At 34.4% G+C, this 18559-nt stretch overlaps 1 protein-coding gene across 1 annotated transcript in view; it reads left to right on the top strand.

Annotated features, from left to right (window-relative positions):
* CLASP2 (cytoplasmic linker associated protein 2) overlaps positions 1 to 18559 on the top strand; it is a 163234-nt gene that overhangs the window by 60703 nt on the left and 83972 nt on the right. The window contains exons 8-11 of the mRNA XM_029285485.1: positions 5184 to 5330; positions 10403 to 10482; positions 13851 to 13943; positions 14051 to 14196. Of these exons, the coding sequence (XP_029141318.1) occupies positions 5184 to 5330; positions 10403 to 10482; positions 13851 to 13943; positions 14051 to 14196 (466 nt within the window). The remainder of the gene's footprint in view (positions 1 to 5183; positions 5331 to 10402; positions 10483 to 13850; positions 13944 to 14050; positions 14197 to 18559) is intronic.

Below are 18559 nucleotides of genomic sequence, written 5' to 3' on the forward strand. Positions count from 1 at the left end.
TGGAAATGTACAGCTGAGTATCATCAGCGTACTGATGGAAATCCACCCCAAAGCCACGGATGATCTCCCCCAGCGGCTTCACATAAATATTGAACAGTAAGGGGGAGAGGACCGACCCTTGTGGCACCCCACAAGTTAGGGGCCTTGGGGCCGACCTCTGCCCCCCTGCCAATACAGACTGCGTGCGATCGGTGAGGAAAGAGGAGAACCACCGCATCACGGTGCCCCCCACTCCCAACTCCACCAGACGCCGCAGCATGATACCGTGGTCCACAGTATCAAAAGCCGCTGAGAGGTCCAAAAGAACTAGGACAGAGGAATAACCCCTGTCCCGGGCCCTCCAGAGATCATTCACCAATGTGGCCAATGCCGTTTCCGTGCTGTATCCCGGTCTGAAGCCCGACTGGAGCGGTCTAGATAGACTGTTTCCTCCAGGTGTCGGGGGAACTGCTGCTGTTGTGATAGTGGTGACTTCAAAGAAATAGTGCTTATCAAAAATGAAAAATATGGCTTTCTAATAAGTATCAGAGCTGAATTAAAACACTGCCATGTGTTTTTCAGGCAGTTTTAAGTAATAATTAATAGAATCATGCAGAGAAATCATGTTTTGTTTCAAACTTGGAATAGTAGTCATTTTCATTTTGGTTGGAAAGAAAACAAAAACCTCTATAGACAATTAGATCTTCTGTGTTCCAACATGACAAACTTTGTTTTGAATGTTTCAATCATGGAATATAATTGGAACTTATAATGATCCCTTTGCTCCATTGCTCTTAATAACAAATGTTAACAGAAGTCAATAGTCCATGCCTCCCAGCAGCCAGCTTGCAGAAGGATTGACAAATAGATGATCTAAAACATTTTTAACATAAAAATTCTTAGTAATGTGTTGTTCAATTTCTATGTACTATTGAGTTTATGGCATCTAGGTCTTTCCAAGAAAGTTATAATTTTAGTCTTGTAAGTGTAAGCTCTTCCTTCTTAGGGATCAGGACAATTGGATCATATGAAAACTCCATGATGAGATGCATCAAATTGCAGAGAGATGAAACAGATAGAAAGTGTATTTTGTGGAACATAGAATGGATACCAGGGATTTACAGTATGAGGGAGATGTGGATAATTTTGCTGTGATGGAGCCACATGTGAAATAATTGCTACTACAGTTTCATGCTACTCCTGAAGAAGTTGGGGAAAATATAAAAAGTAAGATAGTCTGAGCTTTGGCACAATTATTGATTATTTGAGGAAAAAAATATGAATGGTGAAGTAGATAAAGGTTATAGAATAAATTCTTGTTATGCCACAAACTGGGAAGTCCCTAATGGTGTGCTAGTCCATTTTGTAAAAAGAATAAAAGATCAAGTCTTTGATTGTCATTTCAAGACTAAATTGTAGATTAATAATGTAGAAATAATTGTTTTGAAGGAAATTTCCATTAAAATATTGAGGAAAAGAAAAGCATATGCCTTCCTGAGAATTATTCTAAAAAAGAATAGGATTCTATTTTGTTGGGACAAACTAGAAGAGGTTATCTTTACATACCAAGAAAAAAGATTTTAGACTGAATTCCATAGAAAAATTGAAATATTTTCTTCTCAAACTTAAACTGATTGTAGACAAGATATAAGAAGCAAGGGCAATGGAGAATAAAGTTGATCAAAACCAAAAAGATCAAATAAATCAAAGCCAATTAGTAGATTCTGGATGTCCTACCAAAGATGTTATTTGTATTCCAGTGTTGATGATTGAGGCTCTGTTTAAGCAATGGCAAAGGGACATCTCTAAGTTTATTTAACAAAGAAAAAAAACAAGAATTAAAGTATAAATTATTACAGGATACCAAAGAAAAAAGAGGTTTGGGTCTTCCAGATTTAAAACAATATTTTGAGACATGTTGTTTGGTTTGAATGAAAGAAGGGTGATCCTAAGGAATAAGAGATTATTTGGTTTAGAAGGTCATGAATTGAAGTTTGGACAGCACCCCTATCTATGGTATGAGAAATGGCAAAGATGGTGAAGTTGACTGCACTAATTAGGAACAAGAATGTAAATAGTTTTGTAGTTACTTGGAAACCGCTTCTGGACTTTCTATGTGGAAGAAAAAGAATGAAATTTTAACTTTGGATTTTGATTATTAAGTGGTTTACTGCTATAGAAATGGCTAGTAGTTACTATTTAGTATATGTAAAAAGTTGATACGATAACTTTATTAGTTACCTTACTGTAAGTCAGAAGCTACTGCTTTTTCTTTTCTTTTTTTCCTCCTTTTCCTCGCTTAATCTTTCTTCTTTTTTCTTTTTTCCTTATTTTTATTTGTATTTTATATTAAGAAAAAAACTTTTAATAAAAATATATTTTTAAAAAAACCATTACCAGTTCATCAAAAGTGCAGAAACCAAGATTCTTCATATAACCCAGTAATCAGACCAAAACAGATAATCAGCAGAATTGTTTGTGTTATTCGCTCAAGAGAATACACAGAGTACATACATAGCAAAATTTCAATACATCAACGATTTGCTGAAAGATTCATGTTAGCAGCCATAAAAGCCAGATTCTAAATACCAATCAGTATAAAGATATTTTTGAAAAGATATTGAGGTTAACTACATTTGTCTATTCTGCATTCTCCTATATCCTGTTGAAATGAATAAGTAAGAATATAAAATTTAACACAAGCTAATGTAAAGAAGAAAAAACAAAAAGTGCAAGAAAATAAAAAAATAGAAAATAAATGAAAAATATACAAAGGAGTAATTTCTAATACTCTTCATAATAATTATACTGTAAGTACAAATATATTTTAGCTCTTTCTAAAGTTAACATCATACACAACATCACATACTCAAACATATACACACATACCACTTTCACATTTACTTTGCCAATACATCTATATAAAATCCAAGTTCGAATAGGAAATAAAATATCAACAAATACAGTGACATGTAATAGTGAGCAATTCTCTTATGGTCTAAGACGTTGTTGTCTGTTGACCACAGCATCACTTCCATCTATGCTATGAGTTTTCTCCATAGGCATGCCACACCAGATGATGCAGGGACCAATGGGAAAACATATTAAATCAGCCATGGGGGACTTAATCCAATGTGGATAACTTTTAAGGGATGCTAAAAACCTGACTTTTGCATAAGTGGGTCATTGAGTCACCTGAGATGCAGGTTCTTAGCTGTTCCTCAGATCATTGTCAGGGATCATTTAAAAGCTTAGGAATAATGCAGACAAAAATATCAATCCTCCATCTTTTTTATCTCTAGTCTCCTGGATGAATTTGTGCTATGCACTAGAAGCAGAATTTGAATCCAAATATGTTTATTATAGAGAAGTATTACAAATAATGACCATAAGTTTTGGTGATTATTTTTACTTTAAGGTTAACAAACTAGGTGCTCTTTGTCCTAGAAATCTTAATGCCTCTCATGATTTCTGCATCTTTCTTAGTGAGTGTTTTAAACAATTTCTTGAGAAACTATATACCGGTAATGTCATTACATAGAACTAAGGGGGCAACCATTTCCATTCAGTGTTATCTTCAGTACGTTTTTACTTTTCATTTAATGTGCTTAAAACAACAGGATATTCTACAGAGTTCCTATGTTTTAAGGGTTAAAGTGATCTGAAATGTTGCCTTCCAGTACATGTGCAAGGGCAAAGCACAGTTACCATGGAGACTGCTAGAATAATGTGTTTCCTGTCTTCCTATTGCATTCTGATAGTAACATACTCCTGCATACAAAATGCTTAGAGCCATATACCATTGGATGATTATCTGAAGGATACACTTTTGACATTTTTGGGTATACATTAAAATTGATACCAAGTCCCGTACCAGTAGGAGTATGGTTAAGAGATACAGGCTTAATAATGATATAAGTCAATATTTTTCAAACATTTTTTCAGCAGCACATTTCTAAACCTTTCTAAATCTAAAGTCATAGTTTTAAAACATATTTTGTCGAACGTAGTAGAATGTTTAGTTTTATTCTAGAAAGATGTGAAATCTAGGGTAAAGCATATAGGAGTTACAGGAGTTCCATTGACAGGGTGAAAACCATAACTGAAAATTTTTTCAGGGAAACTCTGTTCGTCTGCACATGCTCTAGGCTTTGTACAGTTCTGTATCAGCCTCGCCCATCTCGTCTGTGATGAAAAACTACAGGTTGTTTTTTCATTTCATTTTGGATCCTGCCAAAAATATTTTTTCTATAATCGAATAGTGAAATGTTGACATGATATGCAGAATACTAAGTTTTTAGAGTAAGGATGTAATTTGAAATAAAAAACTAAAGCAACACGGAACAAATTGGAAAGAAATGTTATAAGCCAGATGATATCTTTCAGTTTTTAAAAATAAAGACCTTTTAAGAAAATTATGCTCTATTATATATCACAAAATAGAGTATGTAAATGTTTGGGCATGGGAATGAGTTTATATGTGTGAAGAATTTTTCACCTTTTCATCTAGCAGTGGCTACCAGCAGATGATGTCACCTTGCAGCTGATTGGCTGTTTCAGTACCTAGTGCAGGCAAGAGACAGAAGGATGCCGGCACAAATCTGTGTGGTGAATCTGTGCTGCTTTTTCTCAGTTTTATATGGAATATTTTGATTAATATTGAGATTATTCAACTGTACAGCCATGTGAGCAAGTGGGAACATCTTAGTGCAAGGGCCGTTGAAGAGCTGACAGGAATGAGGCGGCTGATCTGTAAACGGATCTGTGATTGTAAGTGTTAAAATCAGGGTGGAAGGAATGAGCAGGGAGTGTTCGTAGACACGTTGTAGGAGGATGTGTAGCAGAAATGGCAAGTACGACTGGTAGAAAAGCAGTGTTTTTCTTACAGAACTGCTGAATTAAATTGAAAATGTAAATGTTTAATTGGAATTACAGATTGTAAGTGGACAGGAAATATATATCTAATGGATATTTCCTTAGTTGCCAAAGATTAAACTTTAAAATGATAGATTCTATCATTTGCAAGTCCATTATATGAAATGAAATTACATTATTTTTTTTCTGTGGTTGTTTGTAGCTTTAAAGAAAAGTGACATTCCTTTTGATTGGATTTTTATATATACTACAGTTGTAAATATTTATTTTAAAAACAAAAGAATTTGGGGTTTTAATGCATGTTTTTCTTTTTAAAAACACCTTTATAGATAAAAGCTTTGATGATGAAGAATCAGTGGATGGAAATAGGCCATCTGCAACTGCCTCAGGTTTCAAGGTTCCTGCACCTAAAAAACCTGGAAATCCTTCAAATACAACAAGAAAGCCAGGATCTGCTGGTGGGCCTAAGGTTGTAGGTAAGGATAAATAATTCAGACATCAGGATACTTTATTTTGACTTAATGAGAATGATATTGAAGACCTGTAAATGATAATGTATCATTCATAATTGCAGTATTTTTGCAAGTCAAGAAAGTGTAAAATGCCTTCAAAAGCTTAGGTTTTTAGATGAAATATAAATGATGAATTTAACATTTTGAATGGATGCACTAGCTTTCTAATTTTTCGTGACTGGTAAGAAAAGCACACACTTAATTGCTATCATGTTAGAAATCATATGTTATAAAATTATTAAGCATTGATACATTCCCATGTATAGAAAAACTTCAAAATAAATAAAATGATCAACCTTAATAATATACTAGGAAAAGGAAATGAACCATAGAATAGACTATATGAAGTCTGTCATAAAGATAGAAACATTGATCATAAACAAGTTTTTTAAAAAAATAGTTTCATGTTTCAGTAAATTATGAGTTGCAGTTATTTTTTTTGTTCTTTTGAAACAGTTGAAAATGTAAAAAATTGACAAAAATAAGTATTTCCATTTCCAAATAATTTATTTGACCCCAAAAAGGTAATACTTGAATCAAAATGCAGATGTAAATCTCTTATATTTAGAATACATTAATCTACCAGATAAAAATATTTATTTTCTCATCCAGTGTGCTTTTTCAATATGGTTTTTAATAGTTGATAAAGTTGCATCATCATTTGAGTGGGCTATTGCTCAGGATGTTTTCAGCGTAAATCAAGCATTTTAAAATAAGGTAGAAATGAGTTTATGTTCATTATATAAATATAATATTATATAAACATATGAATATATTTTATCTATATCTTGCCTTCTATTTATCTACCTACTAAACCTCAACTATTATTTGTATAAATCTGCAACAGTTATATGTTTAGTCAACATTAGGAAATGTCCTCAAATTGGGCAATATAAGTGGCTTGCCATCTTCTTTATATTGTACATATATTTTGCTATTCTGCTGTTTTGGTTTTAGTATACATTTTTAGGATAAACTACATATGACAAAATCAAATTCTTTCCCAGTGAAGCTTCCTATAAATATGTTGATTTACAATTCCTATTATCATTTCTTAGTAAAGTTTGAACAACTGGAAAAAAGTCTGCATTATCTATGTACATAACTAAATTTTCTCTGTAGGAAAAATAAAATTCTTTTTTTCCTTAAAAATTACTGATGAGAAATGCTAGTAGTCTAGAGAGCACAAGAAGTTCTAAGGTTGCAAAAGTTGTGAAACTGTTTCTCAAACTTTGCCCATGTCTTTGTAGGTTTAGTCTCTAAATAAACAAAATGTATGCTCAAAAGCATGTATATGAGAACTATTTATTTTCCTGACCTTATTTTCATTATAAGCTATTTTCATGCCATTTATGTTTATGTCATCAAATTGCCATTGGTAAATATATAGAAGTCTCATGATTGTTTATAATTTTAGCAAAAGATGGACAACTGAATCAACTCATTAGAAATTAAATATAGGAGATGAATGATGTTTGGGCAAGGAAGATTATAGTTACTAGATTAGATTGTCACATCTGTATTTTTGAGGCAATATCAGGAAATTGTTTTTCCTAAACATTCAGTTTAGAATTTTTCTGAATGTTGTCAAAGAATAAATATGAGATCCTAAGAGTTCTTTTTTCAGTATTTAACTATTTTTAGTCTAAAGATAAGAGCTGCAGTCCATTTCATGAACCTAACCCCTATTTATATACAAGAGTAAATAACTGACTTATAGGCAGTCCTTGACTTAATGATCACAATTGAGTCCAAAATTTCTGTTGCTAAGCAAGGCAGTTGTTAAGTGACTTTTGCCCCATTTCATGACATTTCTTGCCTATTTCTTGCCTTACTTATTAAGCGAATCTGGCTTCCCATTGATTTTCCTTGTCACAAAGTCATAAAAGATGATCACATGACCCCAGGATACTGCAATTGTCATAAATACATGTCAGTTGCCAAGCATCCCAATTTTGATCACATGGCTACAGGGATGCTGCAAAGGCCATAAGTATGAAAAAGTCATAAGTTACTTTTTTCAGCGTTGCAGTAAATTCAAACGGTCAATAAGCAAATGGTTGTAAGTCAAAGACTATTCGTATCTGTCTTCCAAGCTCCCAGAATACTCTCCCACAAATTTATTCCGGGAGGTTCTCTTTTCCTCAGGTACAGATTTTCTGATTTTATACAAAGAACATGGAATCTCCATTCTTCCATTTCATCAATGAAAATATTTTGGGACATCAATATTTAGCATTTTCAGATAAAACAATTAACATCTTTACACATTGAATCATTTTCTTTCATAACTTAATTACCATGCTTGTTGCAAAATACGTTTCCTAGTTATATTATACCTAGTTTTGTTCTCCATCTATTTTTGTGGTAGCAGAATGTAAATAAAATTTCCATAATAAAAACAATAGTATATCTGTAGTATCTTTCAAATGAGGAGTAGCTTAATATATTATTTAAACTATATTGTGAGCTTTATAAGGTTGGATAGTATCTTCATTTTGCAGAAGGTATGCTGAGAAATATAACAGTTTAAGAGAGTTGAAATGTGGACTTTCCAACGCTTATATAGTTGGCTTCAAAAATGTCTTATCACCACATGTCCTCTAGTGCAGTGGTCCCCAACCCCTGGTCCGAGGACCAGTACCGGGCCACAGCATGCCAGCAACCAGTCCGCACAAACAAGCAAAGCCCCAAACAAGCAAAACCACGCACTCTCCGGTCCGCGGAAAAACCTTTCTCCATGGAACCAGTCCCTGTTGCCCAAAAGGTTGGGGATCTCTGCTCTAGTGTATTAGATGACAAATATTTTTTGCTATTTTCCACAAAAAAGTATTTTATTGCTAAGTTTATCAGAAATGGCAGTAGGTCTAAAACAGCTTTTTTCATGTGTTCCTCAAGAAGTGGTATCCATGTCACGTAAGACCATTGTTGAAAATTATGTTTATATCACAGTTTACTTAAAAATGTAATAAACTACATTGAGATGACATACTTTTAAGAATCCTACAGAAAACCAAACCTTTATAAAAATGTTAAAGTTGGCTAGGCATCAATTTCAGCCATTTAGATTATTGAAGATGCTTTTATTATTTATTAAAGTGTTACAATAAATAAAAGAAATCTAGGTTAATAATCAAAAAATTTATAAGTTACAAGGAGAACTGTTAATAATTTAGTCTCAGCATGCGGGCTTTACAGAGAAACTTAAGCTATACAATTCACTGCTGAGAAACTTATCTTCTAATTTATTGTGGAAGAAAAAACTAAGAGAAAAATAAAGATAATATGATACTGAGGATCTAACTTTAGTTGATGCTAAACAAAACCTTTAAAATAGATGCCTGAAGGGAAATTTTAAAGATTGAGAAAGGCTATATGCTGTTTTAGAAATTTATTTTTTCATTACTAAAATCTAAGAATTTCTACTAATATCTAGGAATTTCAAAGAGCCAAAGGTTTTGTTCGTGTGGAGTGTGTGTGTATTTAGATATGCCAAGAGTATATTATTTCAAGTGTGTGTGTGTGCGTGTGCGCGCGCGCCTTTATATTATTAATATGTATTTTTTTCAATGCATTTTTTCCTTCAGTCATTTGGTAATTCTGCTGCAAGAATGGCAAGATAGCACATATAAGAGTCACAAATCTGTGCCATCTTAAAATAGTCCCATGCCTGTTTGTCCCTCTTGTCTACCTCTCTTATTTTATTTCTCAGAAAAGGCTGATATATAGCAAGATTTATTTAAAAGTGTATATTTTATTAATGTCTTTGCATTATTAAATTGAACATTAATTTTGAGAGTAATTCAGGTATTTATTGTTTGATCTTTTATATGAAAAATTTTCAGATAATTTATATATACAGAGCTTCATGGTGTACCAGATTTCAGAAATTGTTTTAGTATTTTTGAAAGAGCAAGGAAACTGTACATAAATGTAACTCTTAAAGCATCAAGAAGGATTGCAAATCCACTGGTTTAACAAAAAAAACTGTAGAATAGTTAGTAGCCGTAAGTATTGAGAAAAAATAGAAAAAAGGAAAGGAAAAGAAAAGCATTGTTTAATTCATGAAGGATGTAAGTAAACCAATCAGGCATTATCTTTGTTTCACGTGAGTGGTGTGTTCCTATCAATTACATTACTTAAACATTGTCTTAATATTCTCCTGTGGCCAGTGCTATAGCAACTGGTTCTGTAGCAGTATCCCCCCCCTCTCTCTCCCTCCCTCTTAAATATATACTCTATTAATTCTGTTTTTCTTTTATGGAACTGTGTTGATACTAAGGTAAGAGTATAATAGAAAAGAATTTAAGACAAAGTTAATGATAGTAAGTTTTTTTTAAATACAGTACAAAGGGACATAGAGAAAACAGAATTGGAAATTATTAAATAGATATAATTACAAACTACTATTATGCTAGGATCACACAAAATCTACAACAGAATAAATGTATATTATTGTTTACAGAAATTTACCAGAATAGATAATATATAGTGTCTGAACCCAAGTCATGCTTCGATAAAGCCAAGACTTCAGATTCTGATTTCTTAGAGAAGAGACAAACCTGGAATCTGGGCTTAGAAGTAACAAAAAGCTTACTTTATTTTATGCTCTAGGAAACTTTTGGCTAATATACTCTCTTACTAAAAACATTGGTGTTCATTTTGTGATGGTTCTGATCCTAATTTTTTTTATTCCTTTCAGCTATAGATGCTTTCCTTTGTGTTGCTTCAATCACATTTAAGCAGAAATATTTCATAGTGTCATTAGTTAGGTAGCAGAAATTACGCAAATTACTAAAATGATATATGGGCTCAACATTCAGTTTTTCTGGGTGCAAGAACATACTACCTTAACAAAGTAGATTTTCATTAAAAACTCAACTTATTCTTGTAAATGCTAAAAAAATATCCTGCAGCCAGGATATTTTTTAACCATCTGAAATTCTATAAACTATTGTAACTTGATTGGTGTGATTCCTCTTTTTTAGTTGAACCTCATTTAAAATCTTGGCTATGATAATTTTTATTGCTTGCAGGCACTACTAAAGAAGGAGGAGCTGGTGCTGTTGATGAAGATGATTTCATAAAGGCATTTACAGATGTTCCTACTGTACAGGTAAAATGCTATATTTTACCGACCTTGGAAGGATGGAAGGCTGAGTCATCTTTGAACCAGTCAGGATTAGACTCCGGGCTCTGGGCAGAATTAGCCACTGCATTCTAACCACTGCACCACCATGGCTCCTATATGACTCCATAATTGTGGTATCACATCTGCTTGCAACCATTTGTATAGATTGGCTCTGGCTAACCACAGGTTTTTTTAACCGCAGTGCACTCAATAAGATACAATAACATTAAGCTATTAAACATACCAAATCTAGTGGCTGTTTTGAACGGTATGGGCTTAGCACCAGAACAACATTCTATACTATAAACAAAGTCTCAATAGCAACAAAATTTATTTATCACACAAAGTATCCAGAGCACAAAAATGTGAATTACCCTACAAATTCATTCAATATCATCATTTATCTTAGTTCAACTCCGGGAAGAGTTCTTACGCATACACTTGTTGTAGAGTTACCGTTTTAATTTTTCTGAATCTTGCATCCTTAATTAGTTATATTCAAATTTGCACTTCATTGCCAAAAGAAACATTTGAACCATTACGTTTGAGACCCGGAAGTAAAACAGACCCAGCATATACATTAAAGAGTTGCTACAAACAATTCTCATTCCATTATTTTTACCACCATAATATCCCTAAAACAAAAAAAACCCTGCTTTGATGATCCTCGACTTACAACAGTTTATTTGAAGTTATAACAGCACTGAAAAAAGTGATTTACAACCATTTTTCATACTTATGATCATTACAACATCACCATGATCACATAATCAAAATTCAGACACTTTTCAACTGACTCATATTTATGACAGTTGCAATGTCCTGGAGTCATGTGATCACCTTTTGCAATCGTCTGATAAGCAAAGTCAATGGAGAAGCCAGATTCAGGTAACAGCTGTATTACTAACTTTACAATTGCAGTGATTCACTGAACAACTGTTGCAAGAAAGGTTGTAAAATGGGGCAAAACTCATTTAACAAATATCTTGCTTAGCAACGGAAATTTGGGTCTCAATTGTAGTCATAAGTCAAGGACTACCTGATCACAGGAAATGATGCATATTATGTTTGCATTCTTTATATAGGTATTTGAAGTTTTCACCCTCCAAAACTGTTGAGCTACATAGTTGATGAACTATTCTTGCTCCTTTCACAATTTCTTAATTTGAGAAAAGAGTGAATATTGTTTATCTGCTTTGTTGCTGAAAAGCTTGGAACCCTTCCATAGAACAAGACCAAGCCCCAATCATTTTCTACCATTCTTTTGAACTTAAATTTTAAAACTGAAGCCAGGAGTGTGACTTTTTTTTTTACTCTAAATTTAAAAGTGAAACTAGGAATACTCACTTGTCTGACCTCATGGGGAAAGGACAGGTATCCAGAAAAAGCTGCTTTGACTCAAAAGCCAAGCAGAAATTAAGGCTCCCTGTCATTTATGAGAAACAAAATAATACTTGAAAATCAGATCTTTGAGCTATTATTTATGACATTTTGAAGTTTAAAACTAACAGTGAAATATTAGCACAAGAAGAAATGCCATTTCCAGGCCAGAGAACATTGAAATAGGACTAAAGACTTTGGACTAATTATGGCTATTCGTTGCAGTCAGGCTAGAGAAGCTCCAAGAATTCCCAGTAATCTAGCAAGTGAGGAGGAAGAACAGACCAAAAGCTTCACTTGTTTTCAGCTCTGGAAATCTAGTTAAATGCTAAGACTAGAAGTAAAAGTAATTTAAAAGGTTGAGAAAAGTCTTTGCTCCTTCAAAACTGAGCACAGACTGCACATTCATAAGCCCCCTTTTTTAGGATGGGAGGCTAGGGCAGGGGTCGGCAACCTTAAACACTCAAAGAGCCACTTGGACCTGTTTCCCAGAGGAAAAAAAACACTGGGGAGCCACGTGCGAGGTAGGGGGAGCTTGATTGAAGAGTTTAAAAAAAAAATAGAGGCTGCTGTGCATGAGTTCTCTCCCTCCCTCTCTCGGATCTTCTGCTCACCTGGCAAGCTGGCTTCACGCTGTTCTCCAACAAGCTGACACACATTCTTATTGGGCTGGCTCTCTCCTGCCCTTGGTCTGCCAGTCCTCTTCCCCCACTCAGAGAGAGAGGGAGGGAGAGAGAGAGAGAGAGAGCTGCTGCTTCCTGCTGAGACGCAGCAAAGGCAGGAACCCCGCCCAATAAGCTTGTCAGCTTGTCCGAGAACAGCGTGAGGCCACTCTCTTTTTTACACACACACACACACAGAGAGAGAGAGAGAGAGAGAGAGAGAGAGAGAGAGAGAGAGAGAAGTGCAAGTGCCTCTCTCTGTCTCTCTCTGCAAATGGCGGAGGAGGCTCAAAGAGCCACATCCAGTTCATCAACAGTAACTGCCTTATTCATATTAGTACTCAATTTCCTCTGGAATGTATTAGTCCACAGATTTATTTATTTTTTTAGGTTTGCTCTTCCAAGTCTTTTTCCTTATACCAAAATGTAATGATTATTATATAATTTAGAGAAATTCAGGCAGTAATATTTTTCTAGTATAATTTCAAAGTAACAGTTTTATTTTTATCTATAGAATTCTATTTTATAGCAGACATGAAAATAATTAAATGAAGTTTAAATAACTTTCCAAAAATCACATTTTTATAGTATCTAATAATTAAATAATTATTTGAGAATTTATTTTCTTATGTTAATATATGCTCTTGTGGTATTAGATTGCCCTCTCTTGGCTGCTGCAGTATAAGCAGGTTGACTTTTATACTAATATATAAACTTATGAAATCAACATTTTTATCACAACTTTTCACAATTGTCTTATGCTAAGTAATTCAGTATTTCAGAATATTTTGTGCATTTCACATTTTTATGTGCTACTTCCAGTCCTCTTTGGTATTTACTGAAACAAAATTATTATCTTTCCATCAGTGTTCATTTCAATGTATGTTTATTGTTGAAAAGTGATATAATCTTGTTCAACATTTATACTGTTTCCTTATGATTTAATTCCACAATCTAAAAATATGAACCACCTTGTTATATCTTGTTATCAATATCCATGTATTTTTCTTAGAATCCCTGTGCTGTACCAAAAAACCAGATTTATTTCCAATTGCTTTCTCTGTTATGAAATTGTATTTTACATTAATTGATTCATAGTTGAGAAGAGATTATCAAAACTAGTAGCAAATAAATAATCTTTGTTAATCATTGTCTTATTCTGCATAATAAGAGATTTCATGGAAATGTAAGAGTATCACATTGGGCACTTCCAATTAGTGAGCCATCCTGCAAGATAGAAATCACAATTTTTTTTTTCAATTATTAATTGGACAAGATATAGCATAACTTGACTGGAAGTTTCCCTTTCAGATTTATTCTAGTCGTGAACTTGAAGAAACGCTAAATAAAATCAGGGAAATCTTGTCAGATGATAAACATGATTGGGATCAGCGCACTATTGCGGTATGTCTTTTTAAATTTTTTTATATATTTTTAAATGTGATTATATAATTATAGCATATTTGCATTTAGAAAAGTTAATATTCTTATTTGCTCTTTCACTATCCCAGCTTAAGAAGGTCCGGTCATTACTTGTTGCTGGAGCTGCGCAATATGATGGCTTTTTCCAGCATTTACGATTGTTGGATGGAGCATTTAAATTATCTGCTAAAGATCTCAGATCACAGGTGGTTAGAGAAGCATGCATCACAGTAGCGTAAGTATAGATCAAGAAAACAAAGTGGCTTGCTGAATTTACAGTGAGGGGAAAAATTATTTGATCCCCTGCTGATTTTGTATGTTTGCCTACTGACAAAGAAATGATCAGTCTATAATTTTAATGGTAGGTTTATTTTAACAGTCAGAGACAGAATAACAACAAAGAAAATCAAGAAAAACTCATTTCAAAAAAGTTACAAATTGATTTGCATTTTAATGAGTGAAATAAGTATTTGCTCTCCTATCAATCAGCAAGATTTCTGGTTCCGAGGTGTCTTTTATACAGGTAAAGAGCTGAGATTAGCAGCACACTCTTAAAGGGTGAGGTATAAAAGACACCTGTCCACAGAAGCAATCAATCAATTAGATTCCAAACTCTCCACCATGGCCAAGACCAAAGAGCTATCCAAGAATGTCAGGAGCAAGATTGCAGACCTACAAAAGGCTGAAATGGGCTTCAAGACCATCACCAAGCAGCTTGGTGAGAAGGTGGGATTATTTGCAAATGGAAGAAACACAAAATAACTGTCAATCTCCCTCGGTCTGGGATTCCATGCAAGATCTCACCTTGTGGAGTTTCAATGATCATGAGAACAGTGAGGAATCAGCCCAGAACTACACTGGAGTATCTTGTCAATGATCTCAAGGCAACTGGGACCATACTCGCTGTGTTTGGAGGAGGAGGAGGAGGAATGCTGCCTATGACCCCAAGAACACCATCCCCACCGTCAAACGTGGTGGACACATTATGCTTTGGGGTTTTTTTTTCTGCTAAGGGGACAGGACAACTTCACCGCATCAAAGGGACGATGGATGGGTCCATGTACCATCAAATCTTGGGTGAGAACCTCCTTCCCTCAACCAGGGCATTGAAAATGGGTCGTGGATGGGTATTCCAGGATGGCAATGACCCAAAATACATGGCCATGGTAACAAAGGAGTGGCTCAAGAAAAAGCATATTAAGGTCCTGGAGTGGCCTAGTGGCAGTCTTCAGACCTTAATCCCATAGAAAATCTGTGGAAGGAGCTGAAGGTTTGAACTGCCCAAACGTCAGCCTCAAAACCTTAATGACTTGGAGAGGAGTGGGACAAAATCCCTCCTGAGCTGTGTGCAAACTACAAGAAACATCTTGACCTATGTGATTGCCATCAAGTATTAAGTCATATTTTGCGAAGATGTCAAATACTTCTTTCGCTTATTAAAATGCAAATCAATTTATAACTTTTTTGAAATGTGTTTTTCTGGATTTTTTTCTTGTTATTCTGTCTCTCACTGTTAAAATGAACCTACCATTAAAATTATAGATTGATCATTTCTTTGTCAGTGGGCAAACGTACAAAATTAGCAGGGGAATCAAATTTTTTTTTCCCTCACTGTAACTGTGAATATTGAGAGTCCTATTGGAAATACACCAGGTGTGCCTTTTTTTTCATTACTATACAGGTAGTCCTTGATTTATGACTATTTGCTTAATACTGCTTTGAATTAGTAACAACATTCAAAAGACCTATAAAGCACTTCTGACCATTGCAAAACATACCACCACCATTGTAGGGACATGATCATGATCTGGGTGCTTGGCAAGCTATTCACATTTATGAGTGTTTTCCATCAATCATGTGATCACCACTTGGCAATATTCTCTGCGGCTTCACTGAAAGTCAAATGGGGAAGCCAGCAAGGAAGATTGCAAGCTGCTGCTGCCTGCCAAGAGGACTCCCTCTCCTCTCTGGAGGCTTCAGAAAGAGCTTGTCTGTTGAAGGATTTCTGTTCTGTTCCTGCTTCAATTTCAGCAACTCACAACAGGCAAAGAACTGAAATCCTTTGGCAGGCAGCTCTTTCAGCTAGCCCCCAGAAGTAAGAGAGATTTTTGATCCCTGAGCAAAGAAGTATCACGTGCCTTAGGAAAATGGGGAAGGCCTGGTGCAGGCCATGCACAAACTCTGGCTGAAATCTTGCTTGTATTTCATCAAGTAAGATTTTCAGCTCCTGAGTGGAGAAGCACTGCAGTAAAGTAAGGATCATGTGGTGCCTCATGGTAGGTAAGACCTTGGGAGGCTGCATCTGTCTTTCCACTTGGGTTGAAAATCCTGTTTGGATTTTGGCAGGGAAGATTTTTCAGCTACCGAACAGAGACATTTGCATGCAGCCTGCATCGGTACTCTCAGAGCCTTCCCCATCCACCTGAGGCACCTAGGACTTCATCTACTTAACCAACCTTGAGATGTCCTAATGACCACAACCAAGAGTGCCAGGATTTCAGTCTTTACGAAAAGCCATCACATGACACCTCATTTAATGACCATTTCATTGACCGAGAATTGTGGTGGTAAGTCGAGAACTACCTTTATAAATAATATAATTGACAAACTATCTGCATAAAAAATAATGTTTTATAACACAGCTCAAAGTTAAGTTAGCCCACTTAACAACTGCCATGACTTACAACTATAATTCTGAGCTTAATTACAGTCATAAGTCAAGGACTGCCTATAATAGAGTTTAGCAGGGTACCTGCTGGAAATGTTTGTTCTTGCACTCAGAGAATAAAAAAGTGTTTATTTTCTCATCTTCCTTCTTGTAATTCTGCACATGCAAAGCATTAAAGCATCTAGGTAAGGATAAGCTTCATATTAGATGGACACAGCTGGTTTTTATGAATAATATAAAGTGTTTAGCTTTTTTAGAGGTATAGGCAGTTTGTCAAAGAGTAGTTAAGGGATCTGAAGTTGGCTTGTGTATGCTCCACTCTTTCCGTCATCCCTGCTTTAATTTAATGTTTCATATGCCTGAATGCATCATGCACAGAAGAGAACAATCCAATCTTTGCCTCTAAATTTTGCTCTCTATATAGTTGCCCTAGATTTTAAAGAATTTGATTTATAATTTCATTACTATAGCAAATTTGAAGATACTGGATGGTATAAATATGTGTAAGCATATATAAAAATGATTATATCTGCTATACTAGATTGAATTCCGACTTTATTGTAACTTTTTTAAATGATTTAAAAATACTGAAATCTTGGTTAATGGCATCTGTCTCATGTGTTAATTATCTATAATCCAGCTGCGTCAAATACTATTGAAATAACTGTGTCTACATAAATTTATTTACCTAATGAAATAATTTGTCTTTCAGTTCTTGCAAATAAATCCAAAAATCCTTCGTAGAAGTGTAGTTCCACTGGATTAAGCATGATGGTTTCTTAATATTACAACTACAAAAATTAAAACAATGATTAAAGTGCACAACTAAAATCATAAACAGACATAGATTGCAGGAAAAATCCAACTAACATAAAATAATAACATAATATAGTAAAAGGTTTAGGATACCAAAATGGATATTCTTGGTACCAAAAAGACAATAAATAAGCAAGCTGTCCCTAAGGACATTCCAAAAGCAGGAAACCAACATTGAGAAGGCCCACTGACTGAACATTGGAGAAGTATGCAGAGCAGGATCGCTACATACAATCCTGAAGTTCTATAGAAACCTACAAGATGTATTCTTTGAAATACTGTATTTCTAAACTGAAACTGGCATGATTGGCTAATATAATATCTTGAATTTTATATAAGAAATGAAATTGGAACCAATAAAAATAACATAAAGCTAGTTTACCAAATGTTGTAGCATCTAGTTCCACCTAATAGATTTTTGCTGACATACTGTTTACAACTATGCATACATACTCATCTCAGTATTTCTTTCCAAAACAAGTAACTTTGCAAAAGGTTATGCTCATATTCTTATTAAAGCATTGTATGGGTTTTTTTCAACACCTTTCATCTAACCACAATTTTCTTTTCTACATTTATCCATTGTTCCTGTGTGTCTGTGTCTGTGTGTATGATCCTCATCCATTCTCTATATGAATAAATCATTCAATGTATTTCTTTCTGACTTGCCATTCATTTTTACCTTTGTTCCTTCAGCACTATTCATTTTTGATTCCATTTCTAGTTGTTTTACTATACAAACTTTTTAAGTAGCTCATGCCCAATGCATTTTACTTTTTATTTTTCTAATACAGGTTGTCCTTGACTTACGACTACAATTGAGCCCAAAATTTCTATCGCTAAGCTAAGTGAGTTTTGCTCCACTTTACAACTTTTTTGCCACAGTTGTTAAGTGAATCATTACATTTGTTAAATTAGTAGCATGGTTGTTAAATGAATCTGGCTTTTCCATTGTTTGTCAGAAGATGGCAAAAGAGGATCACATGACCATGGGGGTCCTGCAACAGTTGTAAGTGTGAAAAACAGTCCTAAGTCACTTTTTCCAATGCCAATGTAAGTTTGAACAGTCACTAAATGCATTGTTGTAAGTCAAGGATTACCTATATAATTATAA

The sequence above is a fragment of the Protobothrops mucrosquamatus genome, unplaced genomic scaffold, assembly GCF_001527695.2.
Source record: "Protobothrops mucrosquamatus isolate PMUCROS unplaced genomic scaffold, P.Mucros_1.0 scaffold_177, whole genome shotgun sequence".
Taxonomy (NCBI): domain Eukaryota; kingdom Metazoa; phylum Chordata; class Lepidosauria; order Squamata; family Viperidae; genus Protobothrops; species Protobothrops mucrosquamatus.